General features: G+C 22.8%; 7 protein-coding genes across 7 annotated transcripts; 3 read left to right on the forward strand and 4 right to left on the reverse strand. All coding sequences in view use genetic code 6, as the record gives it.

Moving 5' to 3' along the window:
• Positions 1 to 486: 486 nt before the first annotated feature.
• TTHERM_00265110 (YLP motif protein, putative) lies at positions 487 to 4,359 on the reverse strand (the record flags this gene model as incomplete). Its single annotated transcript, XM_001009153.2, has 1 exon — positions 487 to 4,359. One exon carries the CDS (start codon positions 4,357 to 4,359, stop codon positions 487 to 489), a length of 3,873 nt encoding a protein of 1,290 aa, XP_001009153.2.
• Positions 4,360 to 6,175: 1,816 nt separating this feature from the next.
• TTHERM_00265120 (ABC transporter C family protein) lies at positions 6,176 to 6,586 on the reverse strand (the record flags this gene model as incomplete). The annotated part of the gene is made up of 1 exon (XM_001009154.2): positions 6,176 to 6,586. One exon carries the CDS (start codon positions 6,584 to 6,586, stop codon positions 6,176 to 6,178), a length of 411 nt encoding a protein of 136 aa, XP_001009154.2.
• An 869-nt stretch (positions 6,587 to 7,455) lies between these two features.
• TTHERM_00265140 (hypothetical protein) lies at positions 7,456 to 8,164 on the reverse strand (the record flags this gene model as incomplete). The annotated part of the gene is made up of 2 exons (XM_001009155.2): positions 7,456 to 7,504; positions 7,563 to 8,164. 2 exons carry the CDS (start codon positions 8,162 to 8,164, stop codon positions 7,456 to 7,458), a joined length of 651 nt encoding a protein of 216 aa, XP_001009155.2.
• A 4,718-nt stretch (positions 8,165 to 12,882) lies between these two features.
• TTHERM_00265150 (ABC transporter C family protein) lies at positions 12,883 to 18,387 on the reverse strand (the record flags this gene model as incomplete). Its single annotated transcript, XM_001009156.3, has 8 exons — positions 12,883 to 13,319; positions 13,437 to 13,966; positions 14,752 to 15,250; positions 15,311 to 15,622; positions 15,685 to 16,069; positions 16,126 to 16,649; positions 16,713 to 17,227; positions 17,498 to 18,387. 8 exons carry the CDS (start codon positions 18,385 to 18,387, stop codon positions 12,883 to 12,885), a joined length of 4,092 nt encoding a protein of 1,363 aa, XP_001009156.2.
• A 1,627-nt stretch (positions 18,388 to 20,014) lies between these two features.
• TTHERM_000265179 (hypothetical protein) lies at positions 20,015 to 21,436 on the forward strand (the record flags this gene model as incomplete). The annotated part of the gene is made up of 10 exons (XM_012795916.1): positions 20,015 to 20,154; positions 20,255 to 20,344; positions 20,398 to 20,487; positions 20,538 to 20,627; positions 20,677 to 20,766; positions 20,829 to 20,918; positions 20,977 to 21,066; positions 21,129 to 21,209; positions 21,271 to 21,346; positions 21,428 to 21,436. 10 exons carry the CDS (start codon positions 20,015 to 20,017, stop codon positions 21,434 to 21,436), a joined length of 846 nt encoding a protein of 281 aa, XP_012651370.1.
• Positions 21,437 to 22,562: 1,126 nt separating this feature from the next.
• On the forward strand, positions 22,563 to 25,580 carry TTHERM_00265180 (Serine/Threonine kinase domain protein; the record flags this gene model as incomplete). Its single annotated transcript, XM_001009157.2, has 6 exons — positions 22,563 to 22,926; positions 23,178 to 23,466; positions 23,527 to 23,953; positions 24,012 to 24,704; positions 24,769 to 25,042; positions 25,105 to 25,580. 6 exons carry the CDS (start codon positions 22,563 to 22,565, stop codon positions 25,578 to 25,580), a joined length of 2,523 nt encoding a protein of 840 aa, XP_001009157.2.
• Positions 25,581 to 26,417: 837 nt separating this feature from the next.
• TTHERM_00265190 (response regulator receiver domain protein) lies at positions 26,418 to 27,258 on the forward strand (the record flags this gene model as incomplete). The annotated part of the gene is made up of 2 exons (XM_001009158.1): positions 26,418 to 26,760; positions 27,194 to 27,258. 2 exons carry the CDS (start codon positions 26,418 to 26,420, stop codon positions 27,256 to 27,258), a joined length of 408 nt encoding a protein of 135 aa, XP_001009158.1.
• Positions 27,259 to 27,782: the final 524 nt, after the last annotated feature.

The raw sequence follows: 27,782 nt of genomic DNA on the forward strand, positions 1-27,782 counted from the left end.
TATAGAAGAAATTACTTATTTATTTTCTTCTTATTATCACTAATTAAAAACCATTAAAGTTTATTATATTATTGATCCTCATTAATTAATTATAGATCAAATATATTATAGCGATTAAAATCCATAAAATTTTCATAAATCTCTAAAAGACCCATAATAATTAAAGGCATCAACACTATGAATAAAATAATTATGGTTGATTTTAACAAACCAGACTTAATATTGAAAATTTTAATTATTTAGATATAAGAAATAATTATTAAGTAAGAATATAGTTTTTATTATTTATGTTTTAAATTATTTAATAATTTTTAAATTCGTTTTTACAGTTTTCAGATTAAGTAATTAAATAAAAAGGTAGGTTTGTAGATAGATAGATAGATAGATAGATAGAGTACATATTTAATTTATAATTTGTTGAAAATTTTTTAAAACTATTATAAAAATAATTAAATAAAGTTGACATTTTATTTTTATCAATATTTATCAAAAGTGCTCAAAAATCATTGGAAATAAATAGTTTTTGACATGCTCTCTTTAACTGTAAATGTATTACAAAAGTTTTTCTTCCGAAGTAAAAAATGTGACTACTGATTTTTAATCAATAAAAACATTAATATGAGTAGAAAACTCTTCTGTTGCCTAATTTTAATTTAAAAATAAAACCAAAAGTTCTACATTTAAATTTGCCAAAAGATTAGTGAGTTCCTAAAATAGGAGTTAATTTGTGATCTCCAACTTGGTGTCTGTAATAAAAAGCAAATAAGTATGGTATCCGTTAATTTTGTTAATTTGCTTCATTTATTTTGAATAATTTTTTTAGGAGAGATATATTTAAATTTTTTGATCAGTATTCAAAATAAACTACTTTAAGGCTGCTTAAACTCCTTAATGAAATATCCATTCTGCAGAAATCTCCTACTTGTGACCTTAGCATTGGCTATAAGGTGTACTTTATTTTTATTCGTCCTTCAAATCTGTAAATGAAAAATTTGTTGTTTATTGTTAATTCAATCCAAGATTTTCTAGGAAAGTGAGCTTGTTATTTTGGTGATTTTTTTATTTATTTTAATGAGTATTTAAAAAGAAACTATTTTGTTTGCTTTCATTGTTTTCAGCGTTTTCACTTTTTATGGCTTCTTTGTCAAAAACATCACTTAAGCATATTTTATCATTATTAATAGTTTAATTGTTTTCTTTTTAATTTTTTTAAGTATCTTCAATATCTTAAATATAACTACTAAAATTTAGAATATTTTATTTAGATAGCTTGGTTGTTTAGCATGAGTAATTGCAATAGTTTAAAAATTATCCATTCGTCTATTTAGATACACATAATAGACACTTGCTATCCAAATATTTTCCATAAAATGCTTCTTTTTTTCTTTTTTTTGTTTCTAAATCAAAAAGAATTTCTTTTTTAATCAACTTATCACTACTTTCAACAGGGCTCTTGCAGAATGAAGATATTTTTGGAGTTAAAACATAATCTTTCATGAATTAATTTGGTGAATAATCCTGTTTGGATTAATTTATGAAGGAACTTTATTGTAAGCTAGCTTGCCTGAAATCAATCATTTAAAATTGATGTGTTTTATCATGAGAAAAGTCTTAAAAAAATGTATTTAATTTATCTGTTTTTGCTTATTATTCTATAGGTGAACATTCTCTATCTTTAATTTCTTCTAATTGCAAATTTGTTTTAATAGTTTTACTATATGAATAGATAGGCGTAAATTATGGCTCATTTTAAGTGCTTAGTGTTTTACTTTTTATTCGCGATGAAATAATTTTTTCATTATATTTTGTTTTACAACTGCTTTTATCTAAATCTAATACCGAGTAACTGTTTATACTTTGTTGTTCTTTCTACCAATTAAATTATATGTTTTAAAAAAACTTTTAATTTGATTTTATCATTTGAATATTTGTCCATTAAATTAGCTAAAAATAGAGATTCTCTTCAAAGGAATAGTTAATTAGACCAAATTAATCTTTATCGTTAAATAATATATCATTGATTAAGTCACTTTGCAATGCATAGGATCTAAATTAAGAATATTTACTTTGACAAGCAGAAATTGTACATACTTTAATGTTTGCATATGCCAATTATGTGTATTTATTTAAAATTTCTTCTAAATATGGATTTTAAATGTTTGAAAGCTTAAATAGGTCAGCAGCTAGTTTATAAGCCTTTATTTTAAGGAAAGGAAGATAATAAACACACTTTTCTAATAAATTTGTTATAATAAATCCAGCATTAAAGTAATTTTGCAACATGATTTAAAACTTTACTTATTCTAAAGCAAAATATTGAAATAAAATATCAGAACTAAACTAATATCTGCATAGTTTTTTTTGACTTAAATTTTTTCTAACTTAAAAGAAAGGTTGATAATTCTTGAAGTGAGTTTTATTTTTTGCTAATTGCTATTTTAAATGATAGCATATACTTTTTTAATTATCTGAAATTAGGGTATATCTTTTTAATCTTTTTAAACTTGAATTCTAAAACAAAGATTTAGGGTTTATTGTTAATTAATCTTTTTGTGCTGGTTCCTACAATTAATATTAGGATAATTTATACTTTTTAAATAAGTTGCTTCTCTTAATTTATTTTTTATTTGACATAGGTGAACTCAAAAGAGTATGATAGCCGTTTTAATAAAAAAAATTTATCTCTTCTTCAGCTTAATTCAAGATGTTATTTTATTCCGTTTAGTTAGCTGTGCAATTAAATTTCTTAGTTTTTCGATGGTTTATGTAAAGCTCCTTACATTTTTCTAATACATCAAAATAACCTTTCTGGTTATTTTACAATTTGTAAGTAAGGCATTTCATATAGCATATAAGTATTTCTCTTTTTTAGCATGGATTTAAATATATTTGGCTTACTTTCTCTACATCCAAAATAATATCTTCTAACATATCAGACAAATCTATTAAATTATTTTCAGTAATATAAGAAAATAATGCTTTTATTAGGTTAATTGTTCTATTGTATAAACTCCAAAAGATAAGGATCTTACCATTTTCACTTTTATCATTTTCTTTTAGTAATTTACTCCCATCTTCAAACCTTTTTACAGAAAGTTCGTAATTGTTCTAATTTAGCAGATTTTGATAAACTTAACTAAATTAACTTGCTTCATTATCAACATATAAATAGTGATCTTAAAATGAATTTTTATAAAAGCCTAATTCGTATTTTGCACTAATAATAGATCTCTACAGGTTTTCTATTGATTCTTTGTATCTACCGCCATTATAATGGATTACTCCTATGTTATTATAGCACACACCAATTGCTCGATGATTTTTAAATTGATTAAAATGTTAAACCTCAATACTTAGATTAATTAAGGATGTGCTTTCGTTTTCTTTGTATATGTTTTAAGTAGTAAAAACCAAAACTTTGAAAAGATTCTTAAAACTATCAAAAAGTTCCTTTGTATCACTTGAGAAACATTATTTGCTTTAATTAATTTTGAAATACTCACCAGCTGATAATTCGCTTTTCCCTTAGATTTTGTTGATATTATCAGAAATATCTTCCACTTTAAGAATCTCAAATGATTGCAAAAAATTCTAGTTTAGTCCATTACCATCCTAATCAATTAGTTATTTTAATATGCTTGTTAAGTGAATAATAGGCTTTAAAGTCTATTAGCTTAATAAGAAAGAGTATATTATTTATACGAATAATATAGAAATCATCCAAACTAAGCTTATCAGCATAAATAAAAAATTGTATTATTGGATTTATTGTTGCAAAATGCTACAATATTAAAGCATTTTTTCTTTAGAAAGAATATTTAAAAATAAAAATGCATTTTTAATTTAATATTTTGGAGAAGGATCCACTAATTTGAGAGTCTCAAATTTAGGTACTTTGTCAATTATTGTAATTTAATTTTGTAATACAATGCATTCTGTCGAGTTCCGTTCATATTCGAAGATTTGCTAATAATTTTCATAATTAAATCCTACAATATCAAATTGATTAGTACTATTTAAAACAAACTTGTTATTTTAGTTAATCATGCTAATAAAATATGATGCCTAACTTTGATTTTTCAAGTAGTCTGTCTCAATTTACTGTATGGTAACAATTTCATTTCTACTTAAATTATAAGCTGAATCATAAATAACTGTTTGATATTACGGATTTAATAAAAATTAAAGTTTAGAGTTAGAGCCAAAATTTTTAAAGTAAGTCGGTACTAACGTTAAATCTTAATTTAAGCATATTAATGAGTAGTTTGAACTTTTTGAGTTTGGGTCTAAAGATTCATATTTCAATCTCCTTTGGCAAAATGATTGAACAATGAAAGGGTTAACTTTTGAATAAAACATTTATGGGTTATATATAACTGTAGAGATACTGCTTAGGTTGTAATAGTATCTGCATCTAGCATCTAAATAAAATTATCCTTAATATGGACAGTTTTTAGGTGGCTAATAATTTTGAAAAGTAGTATTCACACCTTAGGAGTAAAGCAGACCATCATAACTAAATACAAAAAATAAATCTTTGAATATCATCTACCTTCCTTCACTGTAATTATTAACAAATTAGATTGATTTACTAACAGAATCTATCCGAACAGATTAATCTAGCTACTATAATTCAATATAATCAAATTAATTGATTTAAGATTTATTTACATGATGCCTAAAACATTAATTTAAAAAAATCAACTTTCATAAAAATTATCTCAAAACAAAATAAAAGAAAGAAAAAAAACAAGATTTAATTTAATTAAATATTTTTTCAATTTGATTGATCGCATAACTTTTTGAAAGGGCTAATTTTCTCATTAATTTTGAATATATAAAATAGAAGTTTAAAATATTCTTAAAATGAAAGTATTTGCTTGAAAATAATTAATTGCTATTTAACACTGTTCTTTATTATTTATTTTGACATCAAATTAACATAAATATTGGTTCTTGATTGAATTAAAAAAATTAATTAGGTAAACATTAATTTTGGGAAACTTGAGAAATTACTATTCAATGCTAAAATAGAATTAAGTCTAAAATAACAAAAAAATCTGAATGAAAATTAATGAATATTCAAGTAAAAAAATGATAGGCTATTTTACCATGAGCTAGTTAATATGGAATTATTTCTAAAAAGCATCAATACATCTTTTTTTTCTTAGTTTTTGTAAGTCATATCTATGTTGAGAATAGTTGGAATATGATTTTCATTTTTTAAGACAATTTCTTAGATTATTTTTCCAAAGAATTCATTAAGCAGGTTGATGTACCAAACAAATTTTTAGGTCTGAGAACTAAGTTAAAAGACTATTGCTGAATTCAGTATTTTAGAGCTTTTGATTTGATCTTACAATAAATCATTTGAAAAGTTATTGACTAGTTAAAAGCATACACTTTAAAAATAACTTAAGACTAAATAGGTAGAGAGTATAAGAAGCACTGTTGGAAAAAGAGTTATGGAAATAACTATGATTTAAGTCTTATTACTTTAATAGAAATTATAATAAAAATTGCCCTTTATTTTATTTGAAATTTGTTAAATGGTTTATTTCTTCATTTTTTTTATAATTATTAAAGTTCTACTTTTTATTATTATTAATAGCTCGTTTTTATGTAATAATAAATAATAATTTTTTTATAATTATTATTATCAAAAGAAATTTGATATTAATTGATAATATTCAATCAACTGACAAAGTCATTTTAATTTATTTATTTCTTTACTTTATTATTCTTTTTTGGTATGGCTTAATAAGAAATTGAAATTTATGATTAATCAATCAATCATTTAATTATTCACTTTGGAAATAAAAAAGTATGAATTTCTTATTAATTTACACTACAATTTTGATTAAATAACAAAACACTTAGCACACATTTTATTTCCACAAGTTAAAAAAAAGTATATTAAATAAATTTACATTATTATACTTCCATTGTTACTTTTGTTTAATTAAAATAGCATAGTAAAAAAAAAATAGATTAAATTTTAATAATTCAACTAATTCTTAGAAGAAAAAATTTATTTGCAAAAATTAATTATTTTAAAATTTGACTTAAATTAATTTAAATAAAATAATTTTATTTAACCAAATCAGAACACTAAATTATATAATCTGATATTTTAAAAAATAAATTTTTATTTATAATTGTGTTTGTCAAATATTCAAAAACTAATCTCATGAGTTTATTTTTAAAATTCATTTTAATTAGCTATTCTTTTTATTAGAAGTGAATTTTTAACTCCAGTATGTTAACTATTTAGTAGAAATTTCTGTTTTAATTTTACTATAAGTTCCTTATTCTACAGCTTTACCCTAATTTAGTCATAATCGGCTATTGTATTTAGTCTATGAACTATGGTTATAACTGTAGAGTTTTCAAATTTCTATCTAATTTTCTCTTAAATTAACTCATCAGTAAGCATATCTACATTTGCAGTTGCTTCGTCTAATACAATGAGTTAGCTCTTTCTTAAAATTGCTCTTCCAAGGCATATTAAGTGCTTTTATCCTGCACTAAATATATCCTTGGCATTGCTTATATCCTCGTAAATATTGCTTGGTAACTGATTCATTTTTTCTATTTTTATTCAAGTTTTTTTAAGTTAAAAAAAATATTCTTTAATTAAAGATTGAAATTTAAATTTATTTTAAAGTTAAAATGAAAATTTTTTTGAAAATAATTAAAAATTTTATCATATAGGCTAATATATAAATTTTAATGAAGCCAACAAATCCTCTTTGGCAAACTAAGTGGTAAATAGAAGCTCGAAACGAATTAGATGCGAAGTAATCAAAATATTTTTCAAAATTTTATTTTTTAAATAAAAAGCGCTCGGTGAAGGGATCGAACCTTCGACCTTGCGGTTAACAGCCGCATGCTCTAACCAGCTGAGCTAACCGAGCTTCACAATATCATTTAATAAATTTTACAAAATTCAAAAATGTAATATAAAGTAAGTGCAATTTGTTTAAAGCTAATATTATATTCAGTGCCTAAAATATATATTAGGTTTCAGCTCTATAACCGAGAAAGAGTTGAATTTACCTAAAAATTTCAAAAACAAATATTAGTTAAAGACGTTCTTAAATTTTCAGAAAAATTTAAGTAATTAAATAGAAAATAGATAGATAGATAGATAAAGTATTTAATTTAGTATAAAAATAATTTTTAATTGATTTTAATGTCAAATTAAAATAATAAAAAAGTTGATATTAATTTGCATATAAAAAAATATTTATCAAAAGTGCTCAAAAATCATTGGTAATAAATAGTTTTTAACATGCTCTCTTTAACTGTAAATGTATTGTAAAAGTTTTTCTTCTGAAGTAAAAAATGTGATTACTGATTTTTAATCTATAAAAACATTAATATGGGAAGAAAATTCTTCTATGGACTAATTTTAATTTAAAATTAAAACCAAAAGTTCTATATCTAAATTTGTCAAAAGATTCGCGAGTTCCTGAAATAGATATTAATTTGTGATATCTAACTTTGTGTCTGTTATAAAAAGCAAATAAGTTTGGTATCCTTTAATTTTGTTTATTTACTTCAGTTTTTTTGAATAATAATATTTTTTTTGAGACATATATATTTAAATTTTTTAATCGTTATTCAAAATAAACTGTTTTAAGGCTGCTTACACTCCTTAATGAAATATCCATTCGGCAGAAATCTCCTATTTGTGATATTAGTAATTTTTATGATGCGTGCCTTGCTTTTATTCATCTTTCAAATCTATTTATGAAAAGCTTGTTGTTTATTGCTAGTTCAATCCAGAATTTTCTAAGAAAGTGTGCTTTTACGATTTATTTTCATGACTATTTTAAAAGAAACTGTTTTGTTTACATTCATCATTTTGATTTTACGTGATTTCTTTGTCAAAAACATCACTTAAAAAGTATGTTTTATCATTATTAATAGTTTAATTGTTTTCTTTTTTATTTAAAAAACTATTTTCAATATCTTCTATATAACCACTAAAATTTAGAATATTTGATCTAGATAGGCTGGCTTTTTAGTATGGTTAATAGTTTTAGTTGAAATATTGTTCATTTGTCTTTTTTGATACATGTTAAACGCATTTAATATCAAAAGATTTTCTGTAAACTGTTTCATTTTTTGTTCGATTCCTATCTAAATCAATAATCATTTCTTTTTCAATCCGCTAATCACTACTTTGAGCATGATTTTTATAGAATGATGATGTTTTTGGATTTAATACATAATCTTTCATGAATGAATTTGGTGAATAATCTTATTTGGATTGATTTATTAAGTAACTTTATTGTTAGCTAACTTAACTGATATCACTCATTTAAGATTGATGATGTGTCCTATTAGGAGTAAAATCTAAATAAAATGATTTTAATTTATCTGCTTTTGCTTATTATAAAATAGTAGAGTATTCTTTATCTTTAATCTCTTCTGTTTATAAATTTATTTTGCTATACATAAGATTAGAGTATTCTTCATTTTTAATATTTAATGTGAAAATATTACTAGCTAAGTTTTCATTATTTTTTGTTTTTTAACTGCTTTTATCTAAATCTACTATTGAATAACTATTTATACTTCCTTTAAACAAATAAAATAGTATTTTTTAAAAAAACTCTTAGTTTGTTTTAATTATTTGAATATTTGTCCATTAAATTTATTAAATATAGATATTCTCTTCAAAGGAATAGTTAATTAGACCAAATTAATCTTTATTCTTAAATAATATGTCATTAATTAAGTCATGTTGCAATGCATAGGATCTAAATTAAGAATATTTACTTTGACAAGCAGTAATTGTACATACTTTAATATTTGCATAGGCCAATTAAGTATATTTGTTTAAAATTTCTTCTAAATATGGATTTTAAATATTTGAAAGCTGAAATAGGTCAGCAGCTAGCTTATAAGCCTTTATTTTAAGGAAAGGAAGATAATAAAGACACTTTTCTAATAAATTTGTAATAATAAATCCAGCATTAAAGTAATTTTGCAACATAATTTATAAGCTCACCTATTCTAAAGCAAAATATTAAAATAAAATATCAGAACTAAATTAATATTTGCATAGTTTTTTTTGATTTATGTTTTTTCTGACTTAAAAAAATGGCTGATAATTTTTGAAGCATTCTTTATCTTTTATTGATTGCTATTTTAAATGTTCAAAAATTATGGCATTTCTTTTTGATTTGTTTAAACAGGGACTGTAAAACAAAGATTTAGGCTATTTTGTTAATTTACTTTTAAGTGCTGACTCCTTCAATTAATATTAATATGTTTTATACTTTTTAAATAAATTATTTCTCTTAATTTACTTGATCTTAGACTTAGGTGAGCTCAAAAGAGTATGATAACTGTTTTAATAAAAAAACTTTATCTCTTATTCAGTTTTTTTTAAGATGTTATTTTATTCAGCTTAGTTAGCTGTGCAATTAAATTACTTAGTTTTTCGATGGGTTATATAAAGATTCTTAAATTTTTCTAATGCATCAAAATAACCTTTATGGTTATTTTACAATTTGTAAGTAATGCATTTCATATAACACACAAGCATTTCTCTTTTTATACAAGGAGGTAAATATATTTAACTTACTTTCTCAATATCCAAAAGAATTTCTTCTAACATATCAGCCAAATCAATTAAATTATTTTCAGTAATATGAGAAAATAATGCTTTTATTAGGTTAATTGTTCTATTGTATAAACTCCAAAAGATAAAGATTTTACCATTTTCATTATTTTCATTTTCTTTCAATGTAATGTTGTCTTCTTTAAACATTTTTTCTTAAATCTTTAAATTTGTCTACTTTATCAGATTTTGATAAGCTTAAATAAATTAATTTTTTTTATTATCAACATTTAAATATTGGTCTTAAGATTAATTTTTATAAAAGCCTAATTCATATTTTGCACTAATAATAGATCTCTGCAAGTTTTCTATTGATTCTAGGTATCTACCACAATTATAATGGATTACTCCTATGTTATTATAGCACACACCCAATGCTCGATGATTTTTAAATTGATTGAAATGCTAAACCTCAATGCTTAAATTAATTAAAGACATACTTTCGTTTTCTTTGTATATATTTTAAGTAGTAAAAATCAAAACTTTGAAAAGATTCTAAAAATTATCAAAAAGTTCCTTTGTATCACTTGAGAAACATTATGTGCTTTAATCGATTTAGAAGTATTCACCTGTTTATAAATCGCTTTTTCCTTAGATTTTGTTGACATTATCAGAAATATCTTCCACTTTAGATATCTAAAGAGATTGCAAAAAAATCTAGTTTAGTCCATCACCATCTTAATCAATTAATTGTTTTAAAACGCCAGTTAAGTGAATTATAGGTTTTAAAGTCTATTAGCCTAATAAAAAAGAATATATTATTTATACTAATTATATAATAGCTATCCAAACTAAGCTTATCACCATAAATAAAAAATTGTATTTTTGGATTTATTGTTGCAAAATGCTGCAATATTAAAGCATTTTTTCTTTAGAAAGAATATTTAAAAATAAAAATGCATTTTTAATTTAATATTTTGGAGAAGGATCCACTAATTTGAGAGTCTCAAATTTAGGTACTTTGTCAATTATTGTAATTTAATTTTGTAATACAATGCATTCTGTCGAGTTCCGTTCATATTCGAAGATTTGCTAATAATTTTCATAATTAAATCCTACAAAATCAAATTGATTAGTGCTATTTAAAACAAACTTATTATTTTAGTTAATCATGCTAATAAAATATGATGCCTAACTTTGATTTTTCAAGTAGTCTGTCTCAATTTACTGTATGGTAACAATTTCATTTCTACTTAAATTATATGCTGAATCATAAATAACTGTTTGATATTATGGATTTAATAAAATTTAGAGTTTAGAGTTAGAGCCAAAATTTTTAAAGTAAGTCGGTACTAACGTTAAATCTTAATTTAAGCATATTAATGAGTAGTTTGAACTTTTTGAGTTTGGGTCTAAAGATTCATATTTCAATCTCCTTTGGCAAAATGATTGAACAATGAAAGGGTTAACTTTTGAATAAAACATTTATGGGTTATATATAACTGTAGAGATACTACTTAGGTTGTAATAGTATCTGCATCTAGTATCTAAATAAAATTATCCTTAATATGGACAATTTTTAGGTGGCTAATAATTTTGAAAAGTAGTATTCACACCTTAGGTGTAAAGCAGACCATCATAACTAAATACAAAAAATAAATCTTTGAATATCATCTACCTTCCTTCACTGTAATTATTAACAAATTAGATTGATTTACTAACAGAATCTATCCGAACAGATTAATCTAGCTACTACAATTCAATATAATCAAATTAATTGATTTAAGATTTATTTACTTGATGCCTAAAATATTAATTTAAAAAAATCAGCTTTCATAAAAATTATCTCCAAACAAATAAATTGAAGCAAGTTTATTTAAATGAGAAAGTTTTGAGGATGAATGCATGATGACTTTTTGAAAGGGTTAATTTTTTCTAATAAATTTTTATGAAAAAATAGAAGTCTGTTATGAAAATAAATGCTGCTTTTTTTGCTAATACATGCCTCAACGTTCAATAATTAAAATGTCCTTAAGATAAAATAAAGTGTTAAGGAATAATTAATTGTAATTTAAAGGGTCTTTTATTATTTTGATATCAAATTAATAAAAATATTGATCCTTGATTGAATTAAAAAATTTAATTAAAACAAAAAGGTAAATTCATATAATTTACTTGAGAAATTAACAATTAAATCTTCAATAGAATAAAACAATAAAATACATCTAAATGAAGCTTGATTTAAAATTTAGATTATTTTCAAATAAGAAATATATAATTATTAATTTTACCATGAGCTGGTGAATATAGAATTATTTCTAAAAAGCATCAATACATCTTTGTTTTCTTCGTTTGTGTAAGTCCTTTCTATGTTGAGAATAGATGGAATATGATTTTAATTTTTTAAGACATTTTCTTAGATTATTTTTCCAAAGAATTCATTAAGCATGTTGATGTACCAAACAAATTTTTAGGTCTGAGAACTAAGTTAAAAGACTATTGCTGAATTCAGTATTTTAGAGCTTTTGATTTGATCTTACAATAAGTCATTTGAAAAGTTATTGACTAATTCAAAGCATATGCTCTAAAAATAATTTAATATTAAATAGGTAGAGAGCATCAACAGTGCTGTTGGAAAGAGAGTTATCAAAATAACTATGATTTAAGTCTTATTTGTTTGGTAGAATTTATAATAAATATTACCATTTAATTTATTTTAAATTTATTAATTGGTTTTTTTCTTCATTTTGTTTTTTTTAAATATTAAAGTTCTACTTTTTATAATAATTTAGTGATACTTTTATGTAGAAATAAATAATAATTTTTTTATAATTATCATTATCAAAAAAGCTTATTTAATGTTTGATTTACAGACTGATAGATTGATCTAATTCAATCCACCAACAAAGCATTTTTATTCATGTATATTCTTAAGGATTTTAAGAGAATATGAAATATTTGATTAATCGATGATCGAATTGTTCACTCAAAATAATTTAGTATAATTCTTTTATTTTCTTAATAAAATTACATTAGAACTATCATTAAATATCAAAAAATTTATTTTAAAAAGTTAAAAAAAGCATATTTTATAAAATTTAACTTTTTTATTTTGTTTTGTTTAATTTAGTTAAATTATTTGAAAATATTTATAAATAAATTTGCCTTAAATTAATTTAAAAGAAATAATTTTATTTAACCAAATGAGAAAGTAAATTATATAATCTGATATTTTAAAAAAATAAATTTTTATTTTAAATAATTTAATTATGTGAGAAAGATTGCCAAATATTCAAACATTTAGATCAAATATCTTCTTGAGTTTATTTTTAAAGTTCTTTTTAATGAGCAATTCTTTTTATTAGAAGTGCATTTTTAGCTCCAGTATGTTAAACCATTTAGTAGAAAATTCCATTTGAATTTTACAATAACTCATATGGAGTTCCTTATTCTACAGCTTTTCCCTATTCCATCACTATAATTTAGTCATAATCGGCTATTGTGTTTAGTCTATGAGCTATGGTTATAACTGTGGAGTTTTTAAATTTCTATCTTATTTTTTCTTAAATTAACTCATCAGTTAGCATATCTACGTTTGCAGTTGCTTCGTCTAATACAATCAGTTAGCTCTTTCTTAAAATTGCTCTTCCAAGGCATATTAACTGTTTTTATCCTGCACTAAATATATCACTGGCATTGCTCATATCCTCGTAAATATTTTTTGGTAACTGATTCACTTTTTCTATTTTTATTCCAAGTTTTTTTTTAAGTTAAAGAAATATTTTTTAATTAAAGATTCAAATTTAATTTATTTTAAAGTCAAAATGAATATTTTTTGAAAAATAATTTAAAATTTTACCATATAAGCTTATATCACGAAGAACTTCATATATAGTTTCGTCTGTATATTCATCTAAAGGATCAAGATTTCTTCTTATTGTACCTGAAAATATAAATGGAGATTGAGGTATGATACTTATTCCAGCCCTTAAAGTGTGCAAACCTAAATTTTTGATACTATGCCCGTCTAACAAAATGTCACATGAATCACCCCTTCCTTAATTATACTCTAATTCTGTTATTCTAAAAAGAGCTTAAATTATTGATGATTTCCCAGCTCCAGTCCTTCCAACAAAACCTACTCTTTTTCCAGGTAATATTTTAAAAGATAAATCTTTAAATACTAAATCTAAGTCTTTTCTATATCTCATTTTTACATTTTTAAATACCAGCTATCCTTCAAAAGGAAACTTTTTAACTTATTCATCTTAACTTTTATATTCCAACTAACCATCATATTAAGTTTTTAAAGAAGGTTCATGCTCTATTTTTGTTAAATTCAAACACCTTTAAACATTCGTCATAGCAACATCCAAATTAACAAGTTATCTATTTATAATTTTCAAAAATATTAAAATTTATTTATTAAGATTTTAAAGCTATAATTTTTAATTTTATTGGATAATAATTTAGAGTTTTTATCAAATTATAAGAATGAATTAAATAACCGGAATATATTTTTAAGAAATCCATTCTATTTAAGTATCAAATACACATAGAATCCTTTTATTTAGTATTTTTGTATGAATAAAAATTCTAAAATTTTAATTCTATACTAGAGAATAAATTTTAAATAAAATTATTTGATATAAATAATCTAATTTGCAATCCTATAATTTAGTATTATCCTGTATATAAATAGATAACACTCTAATTTTATACTATTTATATTAGTATATATAAGTAAGTCTTGAAAAAAAAGAATAAGAAATAAATTCAAATAAAATTTATTTTTTAATTAATAAAATATTCTAAAATACATTTCTTAATTTTTATTTTCAGTTTTTTAAATTAAATGAAAAAAAAAAATTTTAATGTTAGAAATTCTTTTGAAATTATATTAAAAAAATTATTAAAATGATTAATTTTTAAAAATAAAATTTTGGTGATTTAGCATAAAAATATAACAATCATCTTTATTAATTTAATATTTATGAAAAATTAACTTGCAAATTTGTAATTTATATTCCAAATAATCTAAAAAGAATAATAAATAAATAAATACTGCAATTAAAACAAATTAGAATTATGCTTATAAAACACATTGAATTTTAAATAAAATTTCATGATTTAAAGTTTTTTTAAAACAAAAATCAAATCTTAAATTTATTTACCTCATCCCCCATTAGAGAAGTTCAATGCCGTTTACGAAATAGATTATACACTGCCCAATATCTGAGGTAGAATTCGCGACATAAACAATTAGAAATATTCCCATACCGTTGCATATAGCTGTGAATAAATTAATAAAGGCACCAAATCCTCTTTGGCAAACTAAGTAGTAAATAGAAGCTCTTAATTAATTAGATGCTAAGAAATCAAATTCTTTTTCAAAATTTTCATTTTGCTTATACACTTTTATTGGTAAGACGCCTTAGATACTCAAACTAAAAAATGTGAGGAGAGGAGATTTTGTTTTTAAATCAATTTATTTTGTCGACATAATACCTTATTTACACTTCTTAAAAAAATAGAAAAGTACAGCTGCTTCGAATAGAACTACAAAAGAAAAATAAGGAGTTATCAGAATAATTGTTGTAAAATTAACTATAATTCCTATGAATATTTCAAAAATATCAGCTAAAATCAGTGCTAAGTTTTCATCTATTTGACCTTTTTAATTTATTTATTGTATTATTTTTTACAAAAAATAATTTCTCCTAAATATTTTACCAATGTCTGACGAAAATCTTTGCAGAATTCTTCCAGATGGTGTTACATCAAAAAATAGTACTTTAGATCTCAACAAAGATAATACCATCTTGTGAAGTAATTTGTTACACAGTTTGTTTATAGCAAAGCACAGAGAGATGTTCTTTATTAGTTAAGCAAAAATGTAAATTAAAACAATATATCCTATTCTATGAATTAATTCCTATTTGTTTTCTGATTCATCGAACTCTCCAAGAGCCTTATTGAATTAAACATAAACTACGTGACTGAAAATATAGAAGACTATGATCAGTGGCATTACAAAAATAATTCCTTATTATTAAAAAAAATTGTTATTATTTAAATTGAAAACTTAATTTAATTTATTTATCTACCTGATTCTTTGAAAAAGCCGAAATACGTTTATAAATTTACAACTACATCTTCTTCTTTTGGTACGACTTCTTTCTATGGTTAGCAATTATTTACAATTTTGTTTGTTTCATCGTTAATTTGTTGAGTTTAGTATAATTTTTCAGATTTATTTGCATTTTCTTCACTCTTTTCAGTAAGTTTGTGGTCATTATGGTGGAGTTCACTGGATAAATTTTAAAGTGTTTGCTCTAGTTCTGCATAAGTACCTTGTTAGACTATTCTCCCTTAATCTAAGATGACAATTTTGCTTGCAAATCTAGAGAAATGGATCTAATGAGTGACAAGAATAACAGTTGAATCCTTACAAAATGCTTTGATTGCTTCGAAAAATATTGTCTTTGCCACCTTTTTGAATAAAAAACTTGATTGAATAAATGATAATTTTTTCTTGAAGTAATTACTTTAGAGTCAACAGCAGAGAGTGGATCATCAAACAAATAGATATCTGCCTATGAATAGAGAGCTCTTGCTAACGAAATTCTAGCTTTTTAACCCCCACTTATATTAACTCCTCTTTCGCCAATGTGAGTCTGGTCCCCAAATTCAAATTTAGTGATATCTTATTCTAGACAGCTAGCTTTTATCACATTTTAGTAAAGCTCTTCGTTGTATTCTCGCCCAAACAAGATATTTTCTTTGACTGTATTACTGAATATGTAAGGTTCTTATTCTACATAGGCAAGGTTTCCTGAAAAATTGAAGTATCCTTTGTAAATAGGAATTTCTTTAAGCAAGCAATTAAGGAGGGATGTTTTTCCTGATCCTACTTAACCTACAATACAAACTAGTTCTCCTTTATTTATTTCTAAATTAATATCATTTAATACTGCAATATTTTCTTTCCAATATCCTGTGAAGTTCTAAAATATAACTGAGCCATTTTGTAGTTAGCACAATTTCGTTTAAGCATTTTCTTCTCCTTCGTCTGAATTTATAAATTAATTTTGATAATTAAATATTTAAAAAAAAAAAATAAATGAATAAATACCTTCTATTTTTGTCATAGATTTTTCTTTTAGCACAAGAACGCTTATCATTCTATTTATAATAACTTTTAATTATAAAATATTGGAAACACCAATAGACAAGACATTGAGAGCTTAATTTTTTGTGAAATTAAGTATGTTGAGTGTTGTGAATAGAAGGGCTGTGTCTACTGCTCCTGATTCACCATAATTAAACATAAAATAAAGAATAAAATAAGTGCCAAAGATAGAAAATGTATGTCCAATGCAAAAATTTAAAACAGTTATGATAGTAATTTTTAGAATATTCATCAATTCTAATTTCCTAACTACATTCATACTATGAAAAAAAGCTTCTTCCCAAGCATACATTTTAATCAGTCTAACACCCTCTATAATTTCTTTGGTCAAATTAATTCTTTGATCTGTATATTTACTTTTGTCTGAAAAGAACTTCTGATTCAATTTAGATAGAAAAAGAAGGATAGGGTAAGTTATTATCAAGAGTCCAAAACCAAAAAGACCTGCGAATCCATACCTAGTTATATAAAATAAGTCACCAATAAAAGTAATTTCAATATCTACAATTCAATCAAAGCTTTTCAAAAAAATAAATCATCAATAAAAGTAATTTCAATAAGTACAATTCCAGTCAATACTTTAAAAAAAATAAATTGAATAATTTAAAAAAATCAAGAGAAATTATGATGAAATCTGACTAAAGATTTGCCTCTTTTGATATTTAAATGTTAATTAAAGTTAATTAAGAGATTTAAATAATATCTCAAATTCAAATAAAACAATTTACTTGATATAAAGATATGAAGTCGAAGCAATTAATGGTAAAGGTACGGAAAGCAGGAAAAATATGGCATTGAACCTTTATTCAAGAGTTTGCAAATCATTTGAAATGAGATTGATTAGCTTTCCAACATTTGCCTCCTTCACAGAAAATGCTGAAAGAGATGATACTTTTTTGTACAAAACCTTCATAAAAATATTACGAAAGTTAGATTAAACCATTGCATTTAATCTTAAGTTATTGTGATGAAACAACACCCATAAGATATTCAAAGTTATCAATGAACCTGCTATCAATAATGCTGTTTAATTGACTCCATTGTTTTAAATATATGATATCAGTTATTTTATTAACAAAGAAGAACCAAAGAGACACATATAGCTCAGACAAGTTAAAATGATAGTAACTGTTAGCTATTTACTAAATGTTTTAACAAAAACATTTAGCATGTCTTGTGCATTTAAAATCCTATTATTTTTCCTAGCTTCTTCTAGTTTTCTATCCAAGTTAGTTTAAAATTTTTAGTAGTTGTGAGTTATTTATTGTTGTGGAGGTAACTCTGGCAAATTTGCGACTGTTAAGCTTTTAAAAAACTTTGAATCTCTTGCTGCTTTTAAAAGCAGCTTCAGCATATCAATCATTAATGCCCTAAGAATGAAAGGAGTTTACATGTAGATACTAAATGGTTAAGAACTTGATTCAATCTGCTACATTTGCTACTCCTAGCTTAATAAATGATCCTTTTAGATTTAAGAGGAAGGGATTTCAATAAAGCAACTAGAAGTAGCTACTATTGATTTATCTTCCATATTTTTTTTAGACTCTTATTAATTTAACAGACTTACATCCTCCTAGTCTCCTTGAGACTTTATGTTAAAAGTAGAGCTTTTATCCATTAATTTATTTAAATATAAAATTTTGAATATGTTATTTAATTAATTAAAAATAAATATATTTGCATTATTTATGGGAGAAAATCAGAGTATTATTAACTTGAATCATAGATAATTTACTTAATTAATTCTGGTTTTAACTATTTCTATTAATCATAAATCTTTTACTAACAATTATAGTAACTATTGACAAAATTATTATTAATTAGATTTGATTTTTTCAAGTAAATATTTAAAAAAATAATAGAAAAGGTCTACTTTTTATCATAATTTTATTTTTATTATGAAAAGTTTTTTAATTTATTTGATAAATTTTATTTTTTTTAATTTAACTTTAAAAAATATTTCATTTAGAAAACCTAAATCATATAAAAGCCTTTTATTTTATTAAATTAGTTTTTTATGCAAGCTGTTTCTAAAATATTTCATATAAAAATGTATTCATATTTAGCCACAATTAACATGATTTCATCATTCTTTCTTTAATGATATTTATTTTTTAAATCATATAAAAAATTTAGATAAAAAAAGCATATAATTAATATTCATTCATATTTTTCTTTCGTATTTTTTTTATTTCCTTTTTCAAATACAAAGAAAATATGAAAATATAGAAATTAATGGATAATGATTAATTAGATTTTAAAATAAGATTATTTTTATTATAATTATTTTTTAACATTAATTTACAGAAGAATAAATTAATTTATTTATTTAGCTTGCATAATCAAGTTTAAAATAAAAAGCGCTCGGTGAAGGGATCGAACCTTCGACCTTGCGGTTAACAGCCGCATGCTCTAACCAGCTGAGCTAACCGAGCTTAATAATAAATGATTTTTAATTTTTATAATTCTTAAAACAATTTTAATATTTTTAATTAAAATAATTTATTTTAAATTTAATTTTTATTTTACAAATTATTTAAAATAAAATTATAATTAAAAAATAAACAATTCATTAATAAATTAATAAATAAAAAAGCGCTCGGTGAAGGGATCGAACCTTCGACCTTGCGGTTAACAGCCGCATGCTCTAACCAGCTGAGCTAACCGAGCTTCACAATATCATTTAATAAATTTTACAAAATTCTAAAATGTAATATTAAGTAATTGCAATTAGTTTAAAGTTAATGTTATATAATATTAAAATAACTTTTTTGATGAAAGTGAGTTTTAAGTATCTTCTAATAAAAATCCTATTTGAATAATATATATAGTAAAAATATAAAATTAATTTTTTGATGCATTCTTTATCTACAAAATAAAACTGTAAATTCTATTTTTAACACCCAAAAAGCAATTAATTTTTTTGAATCACTCACTAAAGTTATGATTTTACTTATGGTAAAAATAACTAAATATTAATTAGTGCAATATTTAAAATTTTACAGCAAATAAATTTAAATTTTAAATAGGTCAAATAACGATAGAATTTTAAGATATTTGTTAAATTATATAAACTTAAATCCAGTTTTTTAATTTATAGAAGGATTATTAATTTAAAATTTACAGATTAATATCAATTTTTGATCAAAATTGAGATTTATCTACACAGTTTATCCTTATCTTTTATTTTAAAAACTAAAAAAACAATTATTATTTATTATAAATTAATAAAAGCAGACAATAAAATGGGATAATTTAAATCAAAGGAAAGCGATTCTAAAATTATAGAAACAAAAAAAAGTGTTTTAGAATACTTAATCGATTCTGAACAAATAGAAGATGCTTAGGACCTTTAAAAAATTACTAATCTGACCTATAAAATAATGTAATTACTTTTATATGGTTATAATTGAAATTAATAATAATCATATGCTGATGCAAACTAAAGTATAATTTAAACAAACCTCTATTTAATATATATAAAGTTAAAGGGATACCGCAGGCGAAGAGTGTGAGAATGTAGCATAAGTTTTAACATAATGCAAATAATTATAATCTTTATAGATAGATATTAGGTAAAATATTATATTTAAATTGATAACCCATTAATTTATACTAATCATTGAAGCTAAAGGTATATATCTTCAAATTATTTTCAATTCCTAACAGAGTCTCTATGCCATCTTCCTTTTCTTTAAGAATTATTCTTATTTGCAACGTAAATTTATTTACTTACTTATTGTTATTTAGTTTAATTACAATTCATAGAGATAGCTTAATTAAGAATGAGGGAGCAAAATTACTTGCCATACCTTTAAGTTAAATGAATTAACTTAAAACACTAGTTTTAGAATTTAAGTAAAGCACTTTAGTAGAAAAATAAACACTTCTTAATGTTTTTTTAAAGTTCTAGCTAAATAGGTTAGTTCGGAGCTAAATAATTAGGACAAGCTTTGAGTAAAAAAACTGAATTAACTTATTTGTATTTAGGATTTGAGTAAATAATTAGAAATTAAATCTTAAATGAGCAAATTAATTCAATATTATTTATTTATTTAGTTGTAATCAAATAGATTACTAGGGTGCTTATTCAATTTTGTCAAATTTAAAAGATTCTACTAAATTAGAAACTTTTTTCTTAAAGATAAGGTAAAAAACAAACAAACAAACAAACTATGTATTTATTTATAAATTATATTTTTTAAAGTAATTATAAAGAAGATTAAGGGATATTTGACTGCTTAGTTTAGTTAATAGAGCTAATCCCATAGCTCTAATCCTTAGTTTTATGTATGAGGTGATTATTATTTTCATTTTATAAATAAATATCATTTGCAATTTTAATTAAAACTAAAAAAGTCTTTCTGTAAATAATGTTCAAAACTTTAAGTAAGCCATAACTAAATTAAAGAAACTAAAAATTCTAAAGATATTTACAGAGTAAATTAATATTTTAAATTTAATTTAATAATTAATTCAATATTTTGTAATCAAACTAAAGAACAGGATAATAAAGTAGAACTATTAAGCAACAACTAGTATCATTAAACAAAATGAAATACTTAGTAACAAAAACAGTAATTTATTAATATAAAAATAAATAAATTTATTTAATAAACTATTTTTGATTGATTGATTCATTTATTTTTGATAAATAGATAAGGTGATATATTTATTTTGTTCATATTACTCAAAAAGAAACAACACATTTAGTATGTATTCATTTATTTAGCATGTTTAGTTTGTATATTTATTTTTAAAGAAAATGTAATATTGATGGATTTATTGATAGATAATACTTCAAATTATGATTTTATATTATTATTTCATAATTTAAAAATTTATAAATGACTAAAAGTTTTTTGGAATATATTACTAATATTGTAATTAAAATATCACCAACTGTGTAGGTATAGTTGGTGATACTTTATTTAATTTTTATGATTTTAAGCTATTTTACACTTTTTAGTTGTAAAAAATTTATATTTTTTTGAATAAATATTTTATTAAATAATAAAAAAATTGTAATCATAAATCAATTTATTAATATTAATAAAAATTTTAAACATCTTTATCATAAATCTGTCTAAAAATAATCTTGTTACTATTTAATTAAAGGTAAATATCATAAAATTAAAGTTCTAATATTGATAATATTGAGAATTGCAAATACTATAAAAATTGCAATAAACTCTAAATATAATAAAAATAGAGAATAATTAAGATTATGTTTAAATTTAAATTATAAAATATTTATTAATATGTATGTATTGAATATTTGCAATATTTTATGTAAATAAATTGAAATTTTTCATTATTGGTAAAACCTAAATTTATTTTTATTACATTTTAGTTATTTGATAAAAGTAATAATAAATCATACATAATAAGTGCTTGATTTGAAAAATATTTTATATTAGAATATATTAGCTAGCAACATTAAAGCTTAATTAATAAAATACTCTTTAAATTAAAAATGATCTATTATAAAGATAATGCAGCTAGTATACATTTAAACAATACAATCTTTTTTGATATACTAATTTTTAAGTGTCTACTTTATGCTATTAATTTAACCACCAATTATACGATATTGTAAATTTTTTGGGAGATGATAATGACATGACATTCAAAGCTTTAATAATAATTTTTGATTAATAAAAACTATCTTGCCTAACTCCTGATTTTATTATTGATTCTTTCTTTTATTGTAAACACAGCTATTATTGATATTCAATCCAAAATTTTAGAAAGTAATAATTAATTAAAAGAAGTGATACATCCTAAAAGTTGATGGCTGATAAATAATACATGAATATACATGTCCTCGTAGCAGAGGATGACAATTTCTAAAGGTTAGCTCTTATAGACATTTTAACTCTATGCGATTATTAGGTCACTGCTGTGGAAAATGGCAGATTGGCTAGAGATGAGCTTCTGAAATAAGATTCAAATATTGACATAGTTTTATTAGATTTATATATGCCAGAAATGGATGGATTTGAATTATTAAGTTTAATGCAAGAACATGAAAATTTACAAAAGATTCCAGTTATCATGATGAGTTCAGATAAAGAAGAAGAAAAGGTGGCAACATGTATTGCAAAAGGAGCAAAAGATTACATATTCAAGCCACTAAGAGTACAAAATGTAAAAGGTAAATCAATAAATGTTAATTTATTTCTAAAAAGCGTTTTTCAAAATTTTCCTCTATTTTGATAAAATAACCAAATAGGGAAGTAAAATATTTGAATAGCCAAATCAAAAAGATTTTAAAACAAGTATAATAAGAAAGTTTATATTTTTAAATTTAAGCTTATTAGGTGCTATTGTTTTTTTATAAGCTGATTAGAAAAAAATAAGAAAATCAATAAATAATATATTTATTCGTTTATTAATTTTAAATAGCTATTGCAAAATACGTACAGTACAAAGATTAAGGAGATAAAAATTCTAATCTAGTCGGAATTTAATAATATAAGGTTCTTAAAACATTAGGTTAAGGTGCTTCAGGAAGCGTAGAGTTAGTGTAAAAAAATGATGGAAATTTATATGCATTAAAGACTATATCCATGAAATATATGAATGATACAGAAAAAAGATCTGCTCAATCAGAAGTTACTTTGCTAAAGGTCTTAGTTGCACCAACTATTATTCGTTATTATGAAGCATTTGTCTAAAATGATTCAATTTATATGTAAATACAGCAAAAAATTATATAATTATGTCATAATTTATTTTTTTAAAATTTGATTAGAGTTATGGAATATGCAAAAGAAGGAGCCTTAAGCGATAAAATACAAGAGCATAAAACTAAAGGCATAAGGATAGATGAAGAAACTATTCTTTACTTTACTGCATAGATCGTCATAGCTTTGTTCTTTATGCATTAAAAGAAAATTCTTCATAGAGATATTAAGTCTCAAAATCTTTTTTTAACTAAAGAAAATGTAGTTAAGCTAGGAGACTTTGGTATTTCTAAAGCTCTTGGAACAAATGCTGATTTCACTAAAACCTTGGTAGGAACTCCTTATTTTATGTCTCCTGAAGTGTGTGCTGGTTAATCTTATGGAGACAAAGCAGATATTTGGGCTTTAGGTTGTACTCTATATGAAATGGTCATGCTTCGTAGACCTTTTGATTGTGAAAATATAAACACTCTCTTTACTATGATCAGATAATAAGTAATTAATTTTTTTATTTTAAGTATAAACTTTGACCAGTTTTAACATTTGTTAATAGGACCCTTCTCCTTTGCACGATAACTGCAGTACAGACATTAGAATGCTAATTACTCTCATGCTTAACAAAGATCCACTAAAAAGACCATTTATTTGGGATTTAGTAAACATTCCAATCATAAATAAGAATATTAGAAAATATCATTAGCAAGAAGCTCCTGATGATCCCTTTTTGATAGAATTATTGAAAAGACCAACTTCAGGTAATCCTCTTTCAATGCCTAATACTCCATCCAACTCTAACTCCTCCACTTAACCGCCAGCTAACTCTAACTCGGTAGCAAATAACAACTCAAATGTCTCTAACAACCCATAAGAAGCATAATGTAATACTTTAGAATAAATTAGTAAGGCTATGAGTGAAGAATTAAAACCTTACGACCAAAAAACAGGAATGTTTCATGTGGAAAGAAATGTAATCAACGGAAAACAAATTTTTGATTGGTTTAATAAATATTATCCAAATTATCAAACTTCTCAGCTTGTAGAATTACTCTAAAATTTAGTAGAAAAGAAGTATATTCATCATATATCAGGTCCACAGTATGAAGCAAATGTTAATTCATTATTCAGATTCTAATTTGATATGCCTGGTATACCTTAAAACTATTACAAAATATGGAGCAAATAAGCAAGAGCACCTAGTGATATAATGTAAGAGATAATTTAATAGGCTAATTTCGTTCTCTAAGAAGTAAAAAATGCATTAATTAACTAACTAATTCATCTTTTATAAATATTTTTTACATTCTAATAAGATTTGCGAATAATACACAGGAGTGATATCAGAAGATAAGCTTATCCAAAGTAAGAAATATACAAAATTCTAGGAAATGGTGTGTGAACTTCAAAAAATTTACTTGCAAGACCTTACTTAAGAAGATTAAAGAAAATCTTTCTTCTTGAATCTGATTTAAATAATGTAATTTCACCAGTTTATGAAAGAAAAGTATGACCATAAAAGAAATGAATAAAAAAAAAATGTATCAACAATTCTAGATTTGATCTAATCATTTCTTCCATTCTTTAAAAGTAAATTTAAAGAATAAAAAAATAAAGTTCAATAAAAAATATTATTTTATTTATCTAAAAAGAATAATAAAAATTTGAGTACAGAATTGGGCATTAAACTTTTTCTATAGAAGATGTGAAACATGGAATTCTAAGGTGTAATAAAAAGCATAAAGGAAGTAGCTTCCGTCCATTTACTGGAAGCGATGATAAATATCAGCTCATTTAATAGTAAGATTTAAGAGTTCTTATTCTTTTTAAAGAAGAAAATGCTTCACCTTCACCTTTGCTTTTCATAACACCTGAAACATTTGAGGAGCAACTGAATCAACTTTGTGCTAAATTTATGAGCAGATTTGTTTGCTATGATAGGGTTGAGAACGATCTAACTTTGCATAAAATATTTTAAATATATCAAAATGACTTTGGAAAAGATTAATCTGATACAATAAAATGGGCTTCGAAATATACTAAGGGTATAGGAAATGTAAACGATCTCATATCAAGCATTTAACAAGGAGAAGTCTTTATATAATTCTAAGAAAAGTTTGAAATCTGATTATTTATGTTCTTTGTTTTATTTTGTCTAAAAAATTTTAAGCTCTTTAAAACAAAAACTCACATTTATTTACTCAACTAAAAATCTAATTAATAAAAACTTAAAAAAAAATTTGACTGTTTATTTTTAAACTTATAAAAAATTATTTTGATAAAATTAAATAAAAAGCATCATATTTTTAATTATAATTTAAGAGCGGAAAGCTAGAGAAATTTTAATGAATAATTTTCAGCCACAAATTCTAAAGTATATTAAAAAAAATAAGCATTCGCTTCTATTTATTAGAATAACCCTATTATTTTTTTTAAACACAAAAATTTTTATTTTAATTGTTTGAGAAAAATATTTTGTTTGTTTTATTTGCTTAATATTTTGTTTTTTTTTGAATAAAGAAAAAAAAAAAATGTTTGTTTAATTGATTGTTTGTTGGTTAGTATTTTTTTTTAACATTAAAAAAATGAAAACATTTTTAAAACATTAGCCTTTATTTACATTTAATCTAATTTTTTTTTCTTTTGCAGTGACTTTAATTATAACCCAAATACTTAATTTCAAAATAAAGTAATTAAAATATTAAAAAAATTGATAAAATGACATTATTTTCAAAGTATTTTTTATGAAATTATAGAAAAGTGTAAAGAGCATAAGATTATTATAATTGGTAGAATAATATCATTTCACTAGTGTTATTAAGTACATATTTTTCTAAAATTATAAAAAATATAAAGAATATTGATAATTAATTGCTGAGTATAATACAATAATTCTAAAGTAGATTTATAGTAGAAGATAAATCTAAAATTAATAATCTTTTCGTTTATTTTTAAGAAATAATAAATGAGTATACATGTCCTATTTGCTGAGGATGATAACTTTTAAAGATTAGCTGTTACACATATTTTACAACTATGTAATTACTAGGTTACTGCTGTAGAAAACGGCAGAATAGCTAGAGATATACTTCTAAAATAAGATTAAAAAATTGATATAGTCTTATTAGATATAAGAATGCCCGAAATGGATGCGCTAGAATTATTAAGCTTTATGTAAGAACACAGCGAAAATTTATAAAAAATACCAGTTGTGATAATATCTTTAAACGATTTAGAAATTCAGACATTTTTAGAAAGAGGAGCAAAAGATTTCATTATTAAGCCAATGAAAATATAAAATGCAAAAGGTAAATCAATAAATAATAAATTACTAATAAAATTTTTGAAAATGGGTCATTTATTTTTTCTTCATCTTAATTGAATAATAATTCAATAGGGAACAACAATATTTTATAATAGTAAAAAAAATAAAAATTTGAGGATTTATTTTTTAAAGCAATAGGAATAATGAACAAATAGTTTTGTTTCTATTTATTTATTTTAGAAAAATAAAAAGTTAAATTACTTACTAGCAATCTTCATTAATTAAGGCTTTTTTTTATATGAATACTTATTTCTAAAATTTTGTATTAATGTCTTAATAAATAATAAATTCTAAGAGTTAATAGACTTTAATTAATGAGGATTGATGGTATATGTCAATTCATTTATCAAAAAAGCACAATATAAATAACAAAACATAAATAAATAAACAAATATTTATTTATTAATATAAAATAGCTATTGCAAAATATGTACAGATAGAAGATCAAGGAGATAAAAATTCTGATATATCCAGAATTTGATAATTAATATAATGTTCTTAAAATTTTAGATAAATGAAGTTTAGGTTGAAAAGCTAGTGTAAGTAAAAAGATGATGGAAATTAATTTGGTTGTGTTAAAGATTTTTAGAAGAAGTATGTAAATGATATATAAAAAAGGTTATATTGATAGATGCTTTTTTTGCCAAAAGTTATAGATATATATACATGCACTATTAAGCTATTATAAAACATTTAGTAAATACTATTAATACTTTTAGTAAACATTTTTATATTTTAGATTAAGGAAATAAATATTTTGAATTTTAAAAATTACTTAGAGTAATTAATTGAAGATGCAAAAAAAGGAACCTTAAGTGGTAAGATATAAGATTATCTAGCTAAAGCTATTAAGATAGATGAATAAATAATTTTTTTTTTACTTCATAGATAATTTACCTTTTTATAATTCCCTAGAGGAAATATCTTCCTAAAAATGTTAAGCCTTAAAATATTTTTTTTTACAAAAGAAAATATTGCTAAGTTAAAGTATAATCTAAATAAAAC

The sequence above is a fragment of the Tetrahymena thermophila genome (genome assembly GCF_000189635.1).
Source record: "Tetrahymena thermophila SB210 genomic scaffold scf_8254788, whole genome shotgun sequence".
NCBI classification, from domain to species: Eukaryota; Ciliophora; class Oligohymenophorea; order Hymenostomatida; family Tetrahymenidae; genus Tetrahymena; species Tetrahymena thermophila.